The sequence below is a fragment of the Alternaria conjuncta genome, assembly GCF_024043145.1.
Source record: "Alternaria conjuncta strain BMP 0040 chromosome Unknown scaffold_35, whole genome shotgun sequence".
NCBI classification, from domain to species: Eukaryota; Fungi; Ascomycota; class Dothideomycetes; order Pleosporales; family Pleosporaceae; genus Alternaria; species Alternaria conjuncta.
Window position 1 is genome coordinate 162,420 of NW_026250124.1, and position 16,710 is coordinate 179,129.

The following is a 16,710-nucleotide window of genomic DNA, read 5'->3' on the forward strand; positions in this document are numbered from 1 at the left end:
CCCACCGCCCTCATCCATCCCCAGCCCGCGACGCTCATTACATCGCCCAATTGCTCCCCTCGCCCTCGACCACGCTCGCACTACCATGCAGCTCGTCTAGTCCCCTCATCCCGGTTTCGAGACCCACTCTCGTTGCAGTCAGCAAGCACTACCGCACTGCTCGTCAACGCGTACCTTCCCCAGCTGCACGCCCGACTCTCCCGGACCGTCGCTTTTTTCCCACCATGGTCCTGGCAGCTCTCTGCGCATAGCTCAGCACCCGCCAGCCCTCGGGCACCCGCCCAATCCCCCCCGGCGACGGGCTCCCGCGACGATAGCACCACCCACCGCAGCCATGGCCGACGAGAAGAAACCCCCGACGCTGGCCCCGCCCGCAGTCACTGCCCTCAAGCAGGAGGCTGTCGGCACCAGCGGCCACCGACAGAACATGGAGCGCAGTGTTAGTCAGGACATGCGCAACGAGCGTGCAGACCTCAAGGAGGCCGCCGAGCACAGTCTGAACATCATCATGGACCTGGACCTCGAGGGCAAGATCCGCTATGTCAGCCCCTCGTGGACCGACGTCATTGGCTCCCTGCCCAAGGAAGTCACGGGCAAGCCTGTACTCGAAATCATATGCGGCGGTGCCGACGGTTTCGCCGAGACGATTGAGTCGGTTAGGAAAGACGACTCCCGGAGTCACATTGCCCGTTTCACCGTACGACTGGGCCCTCATTCCATCCTGCGCAAGCAGCGACCGAGGCACGCCGCCGAGGCCCCCGAGTCAATGCCAATGTCGCCTACCCACGTAGAAGAAGAGGAGGAGCAGCTGTTGAACCTCGAGGCTCAAGGAATCATGGTATACGACCGCACGACGGGAGCGGAGAGCCATGTACGTCCCAATCCATCCTGACCTTGGACTAGACTAACCGCAACAGACTATGTGGATGGTCCGGCCATCGATCATTCGCGAAGTGACAATCGACCTCCCGGAAGTCCTCGTGGAATCTCTCGGGGTCGGCGCTGAGGTCCTCGCCCATTACCTCACTGGCCTCGCCGAGCAAAGCGCAACCAACCCGGGCGAACACGCACCGCCGCTACCGGTACTCTGCCGAATCTGCGAACGGCAAATCACACCTTGGTGGTTCGAGAAGCACTCTGAATTGTGTCTACAAGAGCACCGTGCGGAAATGGATGTACAGATGGCACAAGAGACTCTTGCTGAGCACCGCAATGCCATCGTGAAGGTCCTCGATACACTCGAGTCTCACAGCCAGCGTTCAAGAGCTGCGGCAGTAGACTCGGTACAGCCAATTCAGCCCGCCGAGTACAAGGGCCTCATCATCCACGCAACATCGACGCCATCGTCTGGCACACCCTCTGGACGCAATTCTCCCGCTTCGCCGCCGTCAAGATCACGCGAACGCTCGGAGCGCTCGTCTGGTTTTGGTCATCACCGCGCGCGATCATTCGCCGTTCGGAGGCCTCTAGCCCGCATCGTTGAGTTAGTTCTGGACTTGTGCGACACCGCACTCGAGATCAACACACCAGCAGTCAAAGACAATGGGCGTGGTCAAGCAGCCACGGAGATTCGCACACAATCGCCACAGTCGGAGAACCGCATCTCGCAAGTCCTCCAATGGCAATCGCCTACCACAGGCTCGGTCGACCACACTGAGGGCCTGAAGCTGTTGTGTGAAGATACCAGCAGGCTTGCCAGGGCAAAGATCGATGCAGTCACTCGCCATAGGAGGGTGCTAGAGTACTCTGAACGACTACGCATTGAATTCGACATCTTGGTTCAAGAATGCATCGAAGCCGCGATCCTGAAAGCTGCTCGTATCGCTGCCGGTGAGGACAGCTCCTCCGAAGACGAGCGACCCGAAGAAGAGGTTCAATCCGACGCTAATGACACCGATACAGCTCCCGGCGAAGAAGGCATATTCCCTGGATCTTTCGATGCGCCTTCTTCCATGGCACAAGCTCTCCGTAACACTTCTGACGCCTCGTTACCAGCACGAGTCGGACGGCGTGAGTCTTCTGTAGCCGGTTCAAATCGATCTAGCAGTCCTAAAGGGGGTTGTCAAACACCGCGCTCGCACGCGGGCGCCATCAGTATAGCGACCCACAGCAAGCGCCAATCCATGCATTTCGAGAGCGATGCTGGTGCTGAGAGTGATACCAGCATGCGTTCATCCGTGCTATCTGGCCCTCGCCGAGCTGATTCACCAGCGACATCCGACGTAGGACTCAGTAGGGTAGCGAGTTCACGTGAACGCAAACGCAAGAGTCTGATCTTGCCGAGTGTCATGTCTAGTCGACAACATTCGCCTGCCCGTTCTATGATACCTCCGCCATCTTCACCTCTGCGAACAAACAAGCCGCGCCTGCCTAGTGGCATGGAGGCCTTACAATCACCAATCACGTCGCCGATCTTGCCGACTACCGAATTCTCTTCGCCAGCAATGGTGCATGCTCTAAACCACCACCGGAGACAGTCTTCTACTGCTGGTTCAGACGGTCCAAGACCCGTCTCCCCTCGTTTGATTCCCACCACTCAGCCACAGCCACGCGCAGTTCCTCCGTCAATAAAGGATTTCGAGATCATCAAACCCATCAGCAAAGGCGCGTTCGGAAGCGTTTACCTAGCCAAGAAGAAGTCCACTGGAGAATACTACGCTATCAAAGTCTTGAAGAAGGCCGACATGGTAGCCAAGAATCAGGTCACCAACGTGAAGGCTGAGCGAGCTATCATGATGTGGCAAGGCGAGAGTGATTTCGTTGCCAAGCTGTATTGGACCTTTTCTAGCAAGGACTATCTCTATCTCGTCATGGAATACTTGAACGGTGGCGATTGTGCCTCGCTCATCAAGGTCCTGGGTGCTTTACCAGAAGACTGGGCGAAGAAGTATCTCGCTGAGGTGGTACTTGGTGTCGAACACTTGCACAGTCGGAGCATTGTCCACCGCGACCTCAAACCGGACAACCTGCTCATCGATGGAAAGGGTCATCTAAAACTGACTGACTTCGGTTTATCGCGGATGGGTATGATTGGCCGACAGAAACGTGCACTCAAGTCTGTCGAGCCTGCGCCGGACCTGCTCAAGACCGGCCCATTCCATCGCGCTACGTCTGTAGGCTCTTCACGATCTGCATCCTTTGACTTGAACCACTCGCCTTCACAGACGCCATCCATGACACCTGCTCTCGCTGGAGACATCGGTCAACCGTCGTACTTTAGCCTCAATCGGGACGGTTCCCAACAAAGCCGTGAGCCTTCAAGGCGGACTTCGGGCACTCGGAGCGATAGCCAAGACAGTGATGCGCTACAGGCCATGTTCCGTCGCTTCAGTATAGCTGACGATTCCTTTGGTCAGCCTCGTGGACGATCACCGATAGAAGAGGAGGCCTACAGCGACGATGGTTCTCCCGACCTCTACCCTGCTACACATCCTCTGAGTCACTCTGCAGTAGCTCAAAATAGTGCGTTGGCGCCTTCGTCGTCAGCAATGCCACCGCCACCTATGGCTCTGTTCGACCCAGAAGATAGCGACCGCAAATTCGTCGGGACACCGGACTATCTTGCCCCTGAAACTATCGCTGGTAATGGCCAGGATGAAGTCAGCGATTGGTGGTCTCTAGGCTGCATCCTCTTCGAATCTTTGTACGGATACCCTCCATTCCACGCTGATACGCCCGATGAGGTGTTCCAAAACATTCTCGCGCGTAGAATCGATTGGCCAGAGGATGATGATGAGCTATACGATATATCAGATGATGCGAAGGATCTGATGAATCGGTTGATGTGCTCTGATCCTACACACCGTCTTGGAGCGAACAAGGACGACAAATACGCTAGTGGTGGAGAGGAAATCCGCAGCCATCCGTGGTTTGCGGATGTCAACTGGGAGACCTTGCGGGATGACGAAGCATCATTCATTCCTGCTCCTGAAAACCCAGAGGACACGGAATATTTCGACACCAGAGGAGCCGCCATGGCAAACTTCAGTCCTGAGTTTGAAGACCAAGCTACTACACCAGCAGGAACCCCAAGTACCGATTATCCTGACCGACCACACGATGCGTTGTCTAGAGTACGCTCCCAGGTGACTGTCTCGACTATGAAGCGAGGACTGATCCCTCTCCATATCCCAGCTCATGTGCGGGAAGGCCGGTCTAGGAGACTCAGTGAACCAATGGCAACTGACGACTTTGGTAATTTCAGTTACAAGAACTTGCCTGTTCTGGAGAAAGCAAACAAGGACGTCATCCAGAAGTTGCGTGCAGAAGCTATGCTTCCACAAAACAAGCCCGCACCGCCTCTGCAGTCGCCCAGTGTCACGTCGCCATCGCCATCGCTGGAGAACAGCCCGATGCTACCCGGCCCGCTCAAACGTACGCTATCCTCCAACAGAGCCACCGGACGACCCTCTTCTCCCTCGATGAGCGGGCCACATTCTTCGCCAAGTCGTGGTTCACAGCCCTCATCTCCTCTACTCGTACAGTTCAGCACGGGACAACATGACCGACGCAAGACGTCTAGTAGCTCGTCTACGTTGTCGCATTCGACCAGCAACCCATCCTCGCTACAACCTGGAAGCTTCTTCGATCCTTCCCGTGTGTCAGGCTTGCGACCATCGCCAGAAGCTGTCTCACCAAACAGGCTTTCAAAGACACCGTCTGCACCTCCCGTAGCTTCTCAAGAGAAGCCCGTCACTGGACAACGCCAGTCATCGGCACAAACCAATGCTTCTTCACCACGTGCTCGGTCCCAAACGCTTGGGTCTCAAGAGGATGATGTTGTGCGCGATCTCTTACCTGGGCACTACAAGCGCCGGAGTCAAGTGCTTGATGTGTCTCCATCGTCGTCGGACACGGAAGACTCTCGTGCGAAAGCGCTGCTTCGTGTCCAGCGACGACGTCAGAGTTCTAGAAGACTCTCGCAGATCAGCTTTGGCGACGGTCCTTTCTTCCGGCCATTAGACGTATTGATTTGCGAGGACCACCCAGTGTCACGGCTTGTCATGGAGAAGCTGCTCGAGAAGTTGCGCTGCCGCACTTTGACCGTTACCAATGGCTCAGAAGCTATACGATATGCGATGGGCGAAGTCAAATTTGATGTGATCATGATGGAGTTCCGCCTTCCTCAGGTCAATGGTGCAGATGTCGCTCGCATGATCCGAGACACCAAGAACGCCAATACACATACTCCGATTGTCGCTGTTACTGGATACCTGAAGGAGCTGCAGGCGCCTCACTATTTCGATGCACTTATCGAAAAGCCTCCTACTGTGGCGAAGCTTACGGACACGTTGAGCAGACTGTGCCAATGGAAAGCACCCCCGCCAGGCTGGACGCCGAACCAGTTGTATCCATCGATGATGCCCTCTGGGCTTCGACAAGAGTCTTCGCGTCAGGAGGACAGCCCCACGACCTCGAATTCATCAGGATACCCACCCGTCCCTTCTGCCAGTTACCGAGGTTCGAGCCGCGAAGACTCTATTAGTTCTAGCTTCTTCGGTGACAACGACAGTCGTGCAGGCGAGGATATGCCAGTTAGAATCCACAACGCCGACGATTGGCGGGAGCGCGACATCGCACGAGCTATCAGTGGCTTAGGGATTTGCGACGATGCAGCTAATGCCGATGCGAAAGCAGTTGTTCCCAATCGTGTTGGTGCACCTGACCTGCCCCACGGGGACTCCGCGCCAGCCGTTCTCGAGGAGGCAACGATCCGCCGCCAGAGATCGACAGAGCAAGTCGGTGCCAAACGTCGCATTCTGGAGACCCGCAAACACGAATCGGCTGAGTCTGGGGACGATGAAGACGACGAGCTGGGTCATGCTCCAGTGCGCACTCGGAGTCCAAGGTCAAGACCAAAGTCTACGTCGAAACTTGGAATTGAGATGATGCGAACGAACAGCAGAGGCAGCGTCATCTCTGTCGAAGACCCTGGGCAGCCAGATTCAACCCTACCCTCTTCTCCGCCTCCAATGATCACAGAGGAGCGTGCGGCAGAGGAATATGAGGGTAGCCTTGACGTACCTGCAGTCGCGCCTACGTCGCTCACACCGCCAGTCCTCTTTCCCGAAGAACCCGGCGATGATGTGACTGACTTTGTCATCGAAACTCCCAAGGCGCAGAAGGACGCGATTAGTCCAGATCCGGATCCCACGCCCAAAGCAAAGCCTGCCACGACACCCGACCCAGACCCAACCCTCCGAGCGAACAGTCCAGTGGACCCCTAGGCAGTATCGTGGCAGCTGTCCCGCACAATTCATTAAATTGCGCATTTGATATTAAATTTTAAAGCACGTCTTTCGCAGCATGGCGTTGGCGGTGTTCCTACCGGGAGGTGCGCCAATGACAGCGAGTTTAGGAAGCACTCGACATAGTTCCTTTGTCTCTTCGCGCTGTCTAACTTTCGTTGCTTCGCGACTGCGTGTCGTTTTGAGAGCCCTTGTTTTCCAAGCAATGTCCATATAGTCAACATCTTCTTCTCTTTACCACAGCTTGGACGATTTTTGAGTTCGTATCATGTGCCTTGGGAGGAGGCACTTTTGTCATTCCTTTATTGAAGTTGTTACCCAGTCCACACACGAAGTGCTCGTTGGATTCAGACTGTCGCTCGCTTCTTTTTTGGCTGCTGCCTGTATCAGGTGTACTATTATCGTATTGAAGTTTGCGAAACTTTTGTACTTCCGGGTTTGAAAGTCACCGATATAACAGCCGTAAATAGCTGAATGGAGATCACCTTGTACACAAGATCATTCACTGAAGTTTTCTCGCTCACCGGAAACATGCCTATCTCGGCGCTGCGACCATGCCCGAAACGAAGTAAGCCGGCTCTCTCTTGAGATTGTAAACACTATTCGCTGAAGAAGGCCGCAGTTTCACCCAGACCCATGGAGGATGATGGCACATGGATTCGCTGGGGTTCCTGCACACACCGATCTCGATTTGCACAACTGAGAAACCGTCTACAGCCTTGCTACAGGTACTACCAGCTAGTGCGGTCGGCCTACGCTTGCAAGGTTCGCGGGATATTACGGATCATCTCTACTCACTCCCGCGCTGCACTATTTTTGAAGAATTGTCTGGTGCAGGCAATCTCAGAAAGTAGTTACGACTCCCTACTTTGATGAAGAGTTCGAGTAGAGCCAAATCGCAGATAGTCGCTCATGTGAATGATGCGATGAGCCAATGGCAGAGCACAGACGGCAAGGATGGCACGAGCACGTATCGCTGGGCACGACATAGGTACGAACCGTCGCTTTTCGTATGAGGACATGCGCCCCTCGACTAGCGATTGCGCGCAGGCGATTGATTCGAATACCCGTACGGCTTCAATACCTCGTTAACTATCGACTATTGCATACTACAAAGGAAACATAGACAGCCCATGTTACAAGCTCGCGACAGAGCAATTGGCTAGAGAACGGAGCTTTGCGATTAGAACGTCGTTTGCGGATCAATCCTCCACTCGTAGCAGTCGTTATTCAGAAACCCACCCTGCTTCCCGTTCACACCCCCACATTGACAGCTGTTGACAGGAACCTCCAGGTATTTGTGGCACAAGTCGTAGTCATACTTGAACTGGCAGCCTGGGTCGACGCTGAGCGATATGAGGATTTGGACACCGGTTCCCGTGCTGTGGTAGAATGTGTAAGTTAACGACTTGAAGTAATTTTCCTTGAAGACGTCACCCGAGCTACCTATCGCAATGCAAAAGTCGTGGATGGCGCTGTCCATGCGCGTATGCTCCGTCTTCTGATCCAGGCCACCGTAACAGTCGACTTCATTCTGCATTGGAACGCCTTCGCGCGGAGACGCCGTAGGCTCCGGCGGGTCTTCACTTGTTGTCGTTTTCGTCGACGTCCTGGAAGAGGTCGAACTAGACGAGGAACTGCTCGGTATTGGACATACGACCCAGCTGTCTTCCCAGTTTTCGTCGAAATCGCCGTTATCCCCATCCGAGTTGGTGTTGTTGTCGCCGAAGATCCATGGTTCGGTGAAGCAAACCCAGTCTATGAAGCCACACTCCTTGACCAACGGCTCCTCGATCTGACCAATGATAGGCTGAATTTGCCTCTTGGGCCAGCTACCCGTCGGTGGAGGCTGCGCATTGGGACCGATAGATTGAGGTGGCTTTGGAAAGGATATCTTAGGCCCTACTGTGGTAGAATCACCATCTGGACTGGCGTAGATCACCGAAGGCCAGTGGGGTGTGGTCGCGGGTTTGGGCCAAAAAGCCTCGAAGCCCTGGCGCTTCTGGTTGACAGCTTGTCCAGTCAGTGTCACTGGCTCAAACACCCACTCCGATATCGTCATGGGCGGTTTCGTGATAGTGCTCGTCCATTCGCCATCGCTGACCGTGATCAATGGATAGTTCAGTGTGCTTGTAGCACGGGTCCACGGGGGGATCTTGACATTGCAAGGGGGTGAGCAAGTAAACGCTGGCTGTTCCATGTCCCAGATTTTGGGGTCTACCCAGATGTACTCGTCGTACATGGAGCCATTGCTGCTGACATCCAACACAGATATCTGCGACCAGAAGGGGTGGGAATCGACATTGAGATTATCCGTGGCTAGTATGCCCTTGCCATCCATGACTGCCATATACTTGGCGCCGATGGTGACGAGGTGCTGAATCCTGACATTGGAGAAGTTCTTTTCAAGCAAAAGCAGGGCTTTCTGGCATAGTTGCTGGTCGATGCAGGTCTGCGCGTACGTCGAAAACCACGAGTATAGGCCCGCGCTTGCGATGAAGACATTCTGCGATTCTCGCATTATGATCGCCCACGACTCGTCACACCCACTGAACTCATCGCCAGCCGCACATTCGTATGTTGGGTCACCTGAAAAGACGCCAAGAGCGGACTTGAAGGGAGCGGGTGGAGATGGCGTGGGTTGATAGTATGGTGACTCTGTCTGGAGTAAACCCGCGAAGATGTTTTGGGCTCGGTGAAAGTTGAACTGATAAAATACAGCATGCTCGGATGCAACACCGTAAAGCCTAGTATTGATTAGCCTGACTGCGACGACCGCGAGAGCGGAGATTGAGCTGAGCCTACCATGTCGGCTCGGTGCTTTCGGCCAAGAAGCCACGCGCAACATAGACCGAATTTTGTATCATGTTATTGGCACCGCTTTCGAGATCGGGATCACTGCAGGCGGGTTAGCCAAAGGCACTGGCCGAGGGAAAACAGGTCGTACTTACTCAATCATGTGATCTGCGACCCAGAACCACGCGTTTTCGAGATACGCGGAGCCAGACGACGTCAGGTGAAACATCAAGCTCGCGGCACTGCAGCCTTGATCAACACCACTGGTGACTGGTGGGCATTCCTTTGGCGTCAACTTGGTCCCGGTGGCGCCTCCAACACGTGCGTGGCAATCCCACAGCGCAGCCGATCCAGCGCTCGATGCTTTCAGATTCCACTCGACCAGGATGGCTCCAGCCGTTGCCCCGACTGTGGTGAAGAACAGGTCCTGCATCTCTACATCTCCTACTTGGCCGTTGGTACCGACCTTGAGCAGCACCTTGGGATGGAGCGCATCTTCGAAATAAGACCCGGAAGCAACCAACTGAGACCATGTTTCGCCAACAATCTTGGAGCCACTGGGAACCGTCACTGTCGAAGTGAGTATGTAAGAGCCAGCATCTACGAAAAGTATTCTTCCCAGACTCGCATACAGTGCAGCTTGGAACGCCGCCGTGTCGTCAGTGATACCGTCGCCTTTGGCTCCAAGGTCCTTGATGTGCACGAAGTCGCCCACTGAACGGTCTTCGTACTGAGGCTTGGGACGCTCAAAGTACGCCCCATCGTTATCGACAAGTGTTGAATGACGACGGAAACTTCCGACCTTCTCTCCCGTGGTGAACTTGCGGTCTTTCTTATCAGCCGAGCCTTTGTAGACTGGGCCCATGGCCCATTCGTCGATCTTGGATGAGGATCCGGCCAATATTGTCTTTCCTCCTGTATCGGCGACGGTAGTACCCACGCCTGAAAGCTTGATATTTTCGAGGATGAGACCGGTACTGCCTGACCCGACCGTCGAAGTGGGAGGTGAAATTTGTACCACTGTCTTAACATTGTTGAAAGATGAGTCGAGGAAAGACGCTGAGACAATGTTGCCCGCCGCTGCACCAGAAGTACTGTCGGGTACAAGTTTGAAACCTGTACCGACGTTGTTCATGGTAATGGACTTCCAGACCCAACCCCAATCCCAGATGAGATGGACACCGATCGTGCAGCCCTCGAACTTCAAGCGCTGCGCTGTGAACTGCTGGCTGCCACCATATAGACCAATAGCTCCACCTTGGAAGGTTATATCTGATATCTGCCCACCGCTGCCATTCTCAGCGTACATGCCATTCTGTGTCGGACCGGCGATCAGGAGTACATTCTGGGTGCTCGTGGCCTGAGCAACCTGGTAATGCAAACAGGAGACCTTCTGTGAAGCACGGGTCTGTCTAACGTCGATAATCACATTGCGAATTTGCCGGTAGAAGTTTGCCGTGTTGATGTAGTACTCCTCATCTAGACCGTCCGCGCCAGTCCCTCCACCAGTGTACTCGTCTGTCGACAACACTCCCATACCGATGAACGACTTGGATGCCAGAAAGGTCGGTCTATCGTTTGCATCTCCAATTACTTGCGTCCCAAATGGCATCGGAATGGTAGTCGAGATCAGGTAAGTGCCTGGCGGTATATACACGATGGCATTCTTGAGTGTAGAGCCGTTGCAGCCCTTGCCGCAACGTTTACCGTCTAGCATGGCGGCTTTGAACGCTTTGGTGTCGTCTGTAACACCGTTACCAACTGCACCATAGTCGAGCACGTTCCGGAATACTGCGTATGTCGCGTTATCGCCCCATGGTACCGTACCCTTCCTGGCGATACTGCCCATCCAGTAGGTGCCCTTGGCAGGCACAGCGCGCTTTGTCAAATTTCCGGGTATGCCAACTGCATCAGCTTCAGCGACTAGAGCTGCAGCATTCGCGATGCTGTCGGTAATGTTCAGGAGGGGTGGAACCGGTGTGCCGTCTTCTCTTACACGTAGATGACGCTTGGTCTTTGACTGCCCGGTGAAAGTGCCAGGCTCCAGCCCATAGTTGTTTCGCATAGGGTTCAACAATCGGGCTTGGTTGAGCTTGGAAGACTCCGCGATAGCCTTCTCAACAATGATTCGCGCTTTTTCCAGGTCGGAGAGTGAGGCGTTGGTCAAGAGAGGAGTGACATCAGATCCGGAGATGGTTCTAGTGTCAGATTGTCGTGCGACTATGGGGTACGATGGAGACACCTGTTCGTTGCGGGGCTCAGTTTGAACATTTGTAGACTCTTCACGAGATTCAAGTCGTTCCATCTCACTCTCTTCATCGATATCGTAATGCTCGTCGAAGATGTCGTTATCGTCATCGTCCTCCTCATCCATCCAGCGAGTGGAGTTCATGTGAGACATTGGGATCGTCGTGCCGGTCAGATCCGCATCGGACCACGAGTCGTAACCGTCGGAGTCATTTGCTGGGACGATGTACTGGCTACCAAGACCGGCGTCAATCAGCTCTTGGATACGATCCATGTCCAGTCCTTGTCTCGAGCCAAACAAATTGCTTGAAATGTTTGCATAGTGTGTCTCGTGTGCATCTCGTCTTTGCTGGTTGACGACTCTCTCGTCAGAACGCACATTACCGGCTGGGTCGTCAAACGTCCAGACCCTTGCTGCGACGCCGTCCGCCGAATTGATGGCTCTGAAGTGGAAGAATGCTACGCTATCCTTGCTCTGATACGTGGGATGTAGACGGAAACCAGAATCCCGTCTCTGCTTTTCGATGATAGATTTGAGCTGACGCTGTAGCTTACCATGCGCATCGGCCTGCCAATTCTGTTCGGCTTTACATCCTCGTGCACAACTCATGGCAGCACAGCGTGTCTGTGATGCTACGTTAGGATCGCTGCGATCCCCTCCGCCCTCTACCCATGTAGCTGGTGGAAATTCATCGCACGTGTACCGCATTTTGGAAAGTGTTGTGATCGCGCCCACGCGATGGTTCCTAATCTGATTGATAGAAGTGCCAGGCTCCAAATCTTTGTGCCACCACACACCGTCGTTTCGCATTACGTCTCGCTGGCTCGTCTCGGGGCAAGGATGGATGTTTTTCCAAGATCCAGGGCAGGATTGTGATCGACGCTGGTATGACCGGAATCTGGCTCTCTTGCCAGTGTTGAAGTCATAGCCGAAAACGCTGTTTGGCAAACGAGTTCGACGTGTACTGGTACTACCAGTTTGTGCTCGTGGTGAAATGCTATACCAGTTCATGGCATTCTCGCAGATGTCTCTCAAATAGTTGCAGTTATATACTAGTACCACTTGTTTTGGCGAGACATCGATGACGCGCTGCTCCGCCGCATTCGGATTGGGACGGCTGCATAGTCTCTCGTTAGTCGCCGAGTTTCAAGCTCTCTAATGTCATCCCAAACTCACTAGAAGTATCCATCCACGAAGTTGTTGGTAATCGGATCGATCACCCGTCTGACATTGTAATCCTGGTCGAGCTGAGCGAGGGCCAGACGTCCCAGTAGCACACCTTGAAAGGCCAGAAGACACGTCAAGAAATACAATGAAGCCATTCTTGGGATGACAATGAGGAGCAGAGGGGTCTCTTCTCAGGGTGCAATGTTGTTTCCTGAGCGGTGTATCCACCTTAGGTAATAAGGACAATACTGTGTAGCGACCAGAGAAGCTATCACGCAGGAGACTACACTGGGAGCGAATGAAGTACATTTGACCCGTGGAAGCCGTCGTATGGCCCTACACCACCTTGATTTTCGACTTTGTAAGACTAGAGTTTAGCCAAGGTCCTTGCTCAACAGTGTACCAGACTCATAGACATCTGCCAGGTAGATTGGCAATATACCTTTCAATCGATGCCCAAGGTATCCCTACTCATTGCTTATGAGAAGATTGTAAGTAGAGTGTCCGAAGCCCAAGCATTGATAATTTCTTGTACATCATCCAGACGAGCACACGCAGCCACCAAATTGTTGCGCAAATGAACTATATGTTACACGTCATTTGGATCAAAGCTTGTACCCCCATGTTTCTTAGACAGATGCAGCAGAGATTTGAATGCCAATAGACAAGGGCGAATGCATATTGAGCGTGCAAGAGTCAGGATAGAGCCATGCGTAGGACGTGGCTGCGCGGCTTCACCACGTTACTGTGGAACCAAAACGTTCTAAAGCAAGCAGAGCGCCAAATGTTGCAGAATACGATGAAAACATAATTCATGCTGTTTGGTCCACCTTGAAGCGAACACAACGCTTAATGAAATTCGCCATGCTACCCCAAGTAGGTCAAAGCTCTCCAGTGACAAGTCGAAGTAGAAGATGCTCTGCCTCAGGACGAGGTTGAACGCAAGTTGACTACACTCGTTGACGGTGTAGAGCCGCATTGCCCAAATTGAGGTTGACTACGTGTTTGTTGATGTCAGTTTCAGCTAACACGAATTCTGGGCGGGTCTCATGGAGTTCGGAAGGGAGACTCACCAGCCGGCACCGCAGTCAACCGGAAGTATCCCACATTGACCATTCTTGTTGCAGCAGCCCCCATAAACCACGTTGCAAGTGTATTTGTTTGGGCCTCCACAGCTACCATCCGGTGTAGTCCCAGTCTGCCATGGTAACGGGATAGTCGCAGTGGGGGATGCACGCGTACAGTTCCCTGACTGACAAGAATCAAAATTGCAAAATGATGCACCATCGCCGCACTTGCCGTCAAGGTTGCAACAATTTCCCCATTTTCCTGCGCAAAGCCGATCCCTGTGTGCAAAACCGCAGGTACCGTCGGTGCTGTATGTTTTGTCCCCCAAGCAGCCGCCCTCGTAACACGTGCCATCAGCGCAATCCTCCCTAGATGATTGTCAGGCTGAGTTCGATTTTCCTACTTCTGTTTCTGCTAAGATTCTTACTCAGATGCGCCGCAAGTGAATGTATTGGCATTGCAGCACGGAAATTCGGTCCCAAGACAGGTTGCATTGTTGTGCTTTGGGCCGCAAAGACCATCCAAGGCCCTCACAGGCTCGATATCTAGCATCTTTCGTGTCAATTCTTGGCACCTTGATCTTGCTCGAACGAGTATGTAATTGAAGACTTACAGCCATCGTAACAGTACCTCGATCTTGGCTGGATATCCGAGCAATCCGTCTTCAGCGTTGGGTTCAACCAGAAGAAATAGTCGGTCGTGATTTGATACTTGTCGCAGATTTCTGTGCAAGTATAATAGTTGACATGCTCGTGGGTCCTGGCCCAAGCTCGACAGTTGAGTTCGCCAGGCTTCACTTCCAGAATCCTGATTCTGCCGCCAGTGTTCCTCACAGAACTCGTGATTGGCGTCGACAGCGTAGCAGTCCCTGTCATCTCTGCAAAACGAGCAATCTTTGCATCGTTGGACCACGTAACGGGTCGGCAATCATCAGCGATCGATTCGGTTGGGAAGAATGCCAACGTGAAAAGAATGGTGAACACTGTCTGCCTTCTGAAAGAAGACATTTTTGAGGACAGAGCGACGTGAATCTTTGGACTGAATGAGGTGAGAAGTTAGTGCTTGTTGAACGATGCGCTGAGCTACATGGACTGGTAGAAACATACCAGTAGGTGCACTCCCCTACAAACTCGTCTGCCTCAATATCGGGCGGTCGTCGGGACATCAGTGGCATGCGCACTGTGGATTCGGGTAAGCCTCTGTGAAGCTCGGTACTAAAACCGTTGAGCGATCGACAGAATGCTGCATCCAACATAGCCTGAAGTCTACGTCGTGTAACGCACGGCAGTGTTGCCCCTGCGTATCGCAATATAATCATGTTGTCGTAGGATTGTCCCGCACTGCTACCGAGCCACGATGCATCGCTATTAATTGTACTGATCAAATGATAATGGATAAAAGATGACGGGTTCAACCTCAGGGAGGTCTCTGTGCTGATGAATGGTTGTGGTAGCGGTTGGTGACACAGTTAGGGTTGCATCCGGCAAGCGACGTGGTACCTAGGTAATTGACCGTGATTACGATCACGCTTGTTATCGACGTGCAGACACGAGATCACTAATATAGAGGCTATTTGCATACATTAAGGCTATGTGCATGTATTTGAGGCTAATGTCATTTGTGCACTCATCTCGTGGGTTGAAACATCCGCTACGAGGAACTTGTTTCTGATCAAGCCAGTTCAGCAATTCCTCGAATATCGTGACATTCATAACATCACTACAAACTCACTCTCTTGAACCACCAGCGCAGTCATGCAGACCGTCACGCGCACCCGCAGAGGGTTAATAGGGCTACAATAGGGTAATAAAATGCGATATTTCTAGGATAGCTCTTACCTCCTAATAGCTCCCTAATGTTGTAACGTAGGCAAAAGCTGTTAGGGGCTAATTAATGTTAAAATTTAGGCCTATTAAGGAATAGGTAGCAGGTGCCTTCTATCCTAACGTAGGGAGGCAGCAACAGCACTAGCACTAACAACAACAGAAACAAAGACGTTAGAAGGCACTGCAGAAGAGAGCATCTAATATATACTGCTCTCCTGCACGCAATAGGATAGTTTACAGCTAGAAAAGTAGAACATTTACTCCTCTAATACCGCCCGCACAGGCAAGTCTTAGCAAGCCTTACTAGGAAACAGAGTAAAAGCACTTAGGGGTAACTTCTTTGCGTTAAGAATACCTATTAAGCGTCTAATAGGGGTAGGCAAGGTAACTCCTAAGTTATCTAACGTACGCTTAACAGCTATTGTCTTATGTTACAGTATTACTAACGATAGGCCCTTAACAGCAAGACTTTAGATAATAGGCCTCTAACAGCACTTTATTAATCTGATAGCGTATTACAGCCCTTTTAACCCCCCTGGGGTGCGCGCTACGGGATACTCGGACTCCTCCTTCTTTCTATCTTTCCCGCTCTAGGGTCCAGCCACAAATCTAGAAGCTCTCGAGATACCGTACCGAACTTGAGAGGGGGAACAAAAGCCACAATTCAAAAGAGAACTTGCGGCGAAACCAACGGCCGTATCTGCTACGGGATTGGCGGTGGTGAGGCGCAAAACATCGACGAGGCCGACATCGCATACGCCGCGTCGTACTTGCGATTTCTGGCGGAAAACAGCAACAACCCACTATGGACAATGCCGCCCGAGTTTGACTGCTCGGAGTGGGGATTACCAATAGCCGACGCCGGGACCGTGCTTGTGCTCGCCAAACACACTAAACCACGCACCAACTCCTCGGTCACCTATTATGACCTTGCTCGCACTATCGACGGTGGTGCACAGGCGACATCCGCTCAGATGGCAGAGTCTTTGCTGGGAGCGTGCGGGTCTGGAGGCGGTATGATGGGGGTCACAGTTGATGACAAGGACCCGGCATACAGCACTCCTGCTTACAAGGCCTCAGGCGCAAAACATCAAGATATTATCGTCAAGATTGTAAGGGCTCCGGTAGCTTGATGTACGATGAATGAAAGAATGGATTAGGTAGCAAGAGGCTGATTGTAGCTCCGCCAGCCTAGTACTTGAAAACACTGTCTCAATGAAAGCGTGTTGATTGCAGCTCTTAGGTGATTTACCACACACTTGATCCTATCGTTTTCTATTAAGCAAATTAAACAAACCTCGCTCGACACAATACTTCCCACTGCGCTCTCCATGTGCACCTGTATCCATGGGGTATA

At 52.8% G+C, this 16,710-nt stretch overlaps 2 protein-coding genes across 2 annotated transcripts; one reads left to right on the top strand and one right to left on the bottom strand.

Annotated features, from left to right (window-relative positions):
* Nucleotides 1–334: 334 nt before the first annotated feature.
* J4E85_011480 (uncharacterized protein) lies at nt 335–6,227 on the top strand (the record flags this gene model as incomplete). The annotated part of the gene is made up of 2 exons (XM_051475683.1): nt 335–871; nt 918–6,227. The coding sequence occupies 2 exons, from the start codon at nt 335–337 to the stop codon at nt 6,225–6,227; spliced, it is 5,847 nt and encodes a 1,948-aa protein (XP_051320576.1).
* A 1,204-nt stretch (nt 6,228–7,431) lies between these two features.
* J4E85_011481 (uncharacterized protein) lies at nt 7,432–11,901 on the bottom strand (the record flags this gene model as incomplete). The annotated part of the gene is made up of 3 exons (XM_051475684.1): nt 7,432–8,995; nt 9,054–9,146; nt 9,200–11,901. 3 exons carry the CDS (start codon nt 11,899–11,901, stop codon nt 7,432–7,434), a joined length of 4,359 nt encoding a protein of 1,452 aa, XP_051320577.1.
* Between the last annotated feature and the right edge of the window lie 4,809 nt (nt 11,902–16,710).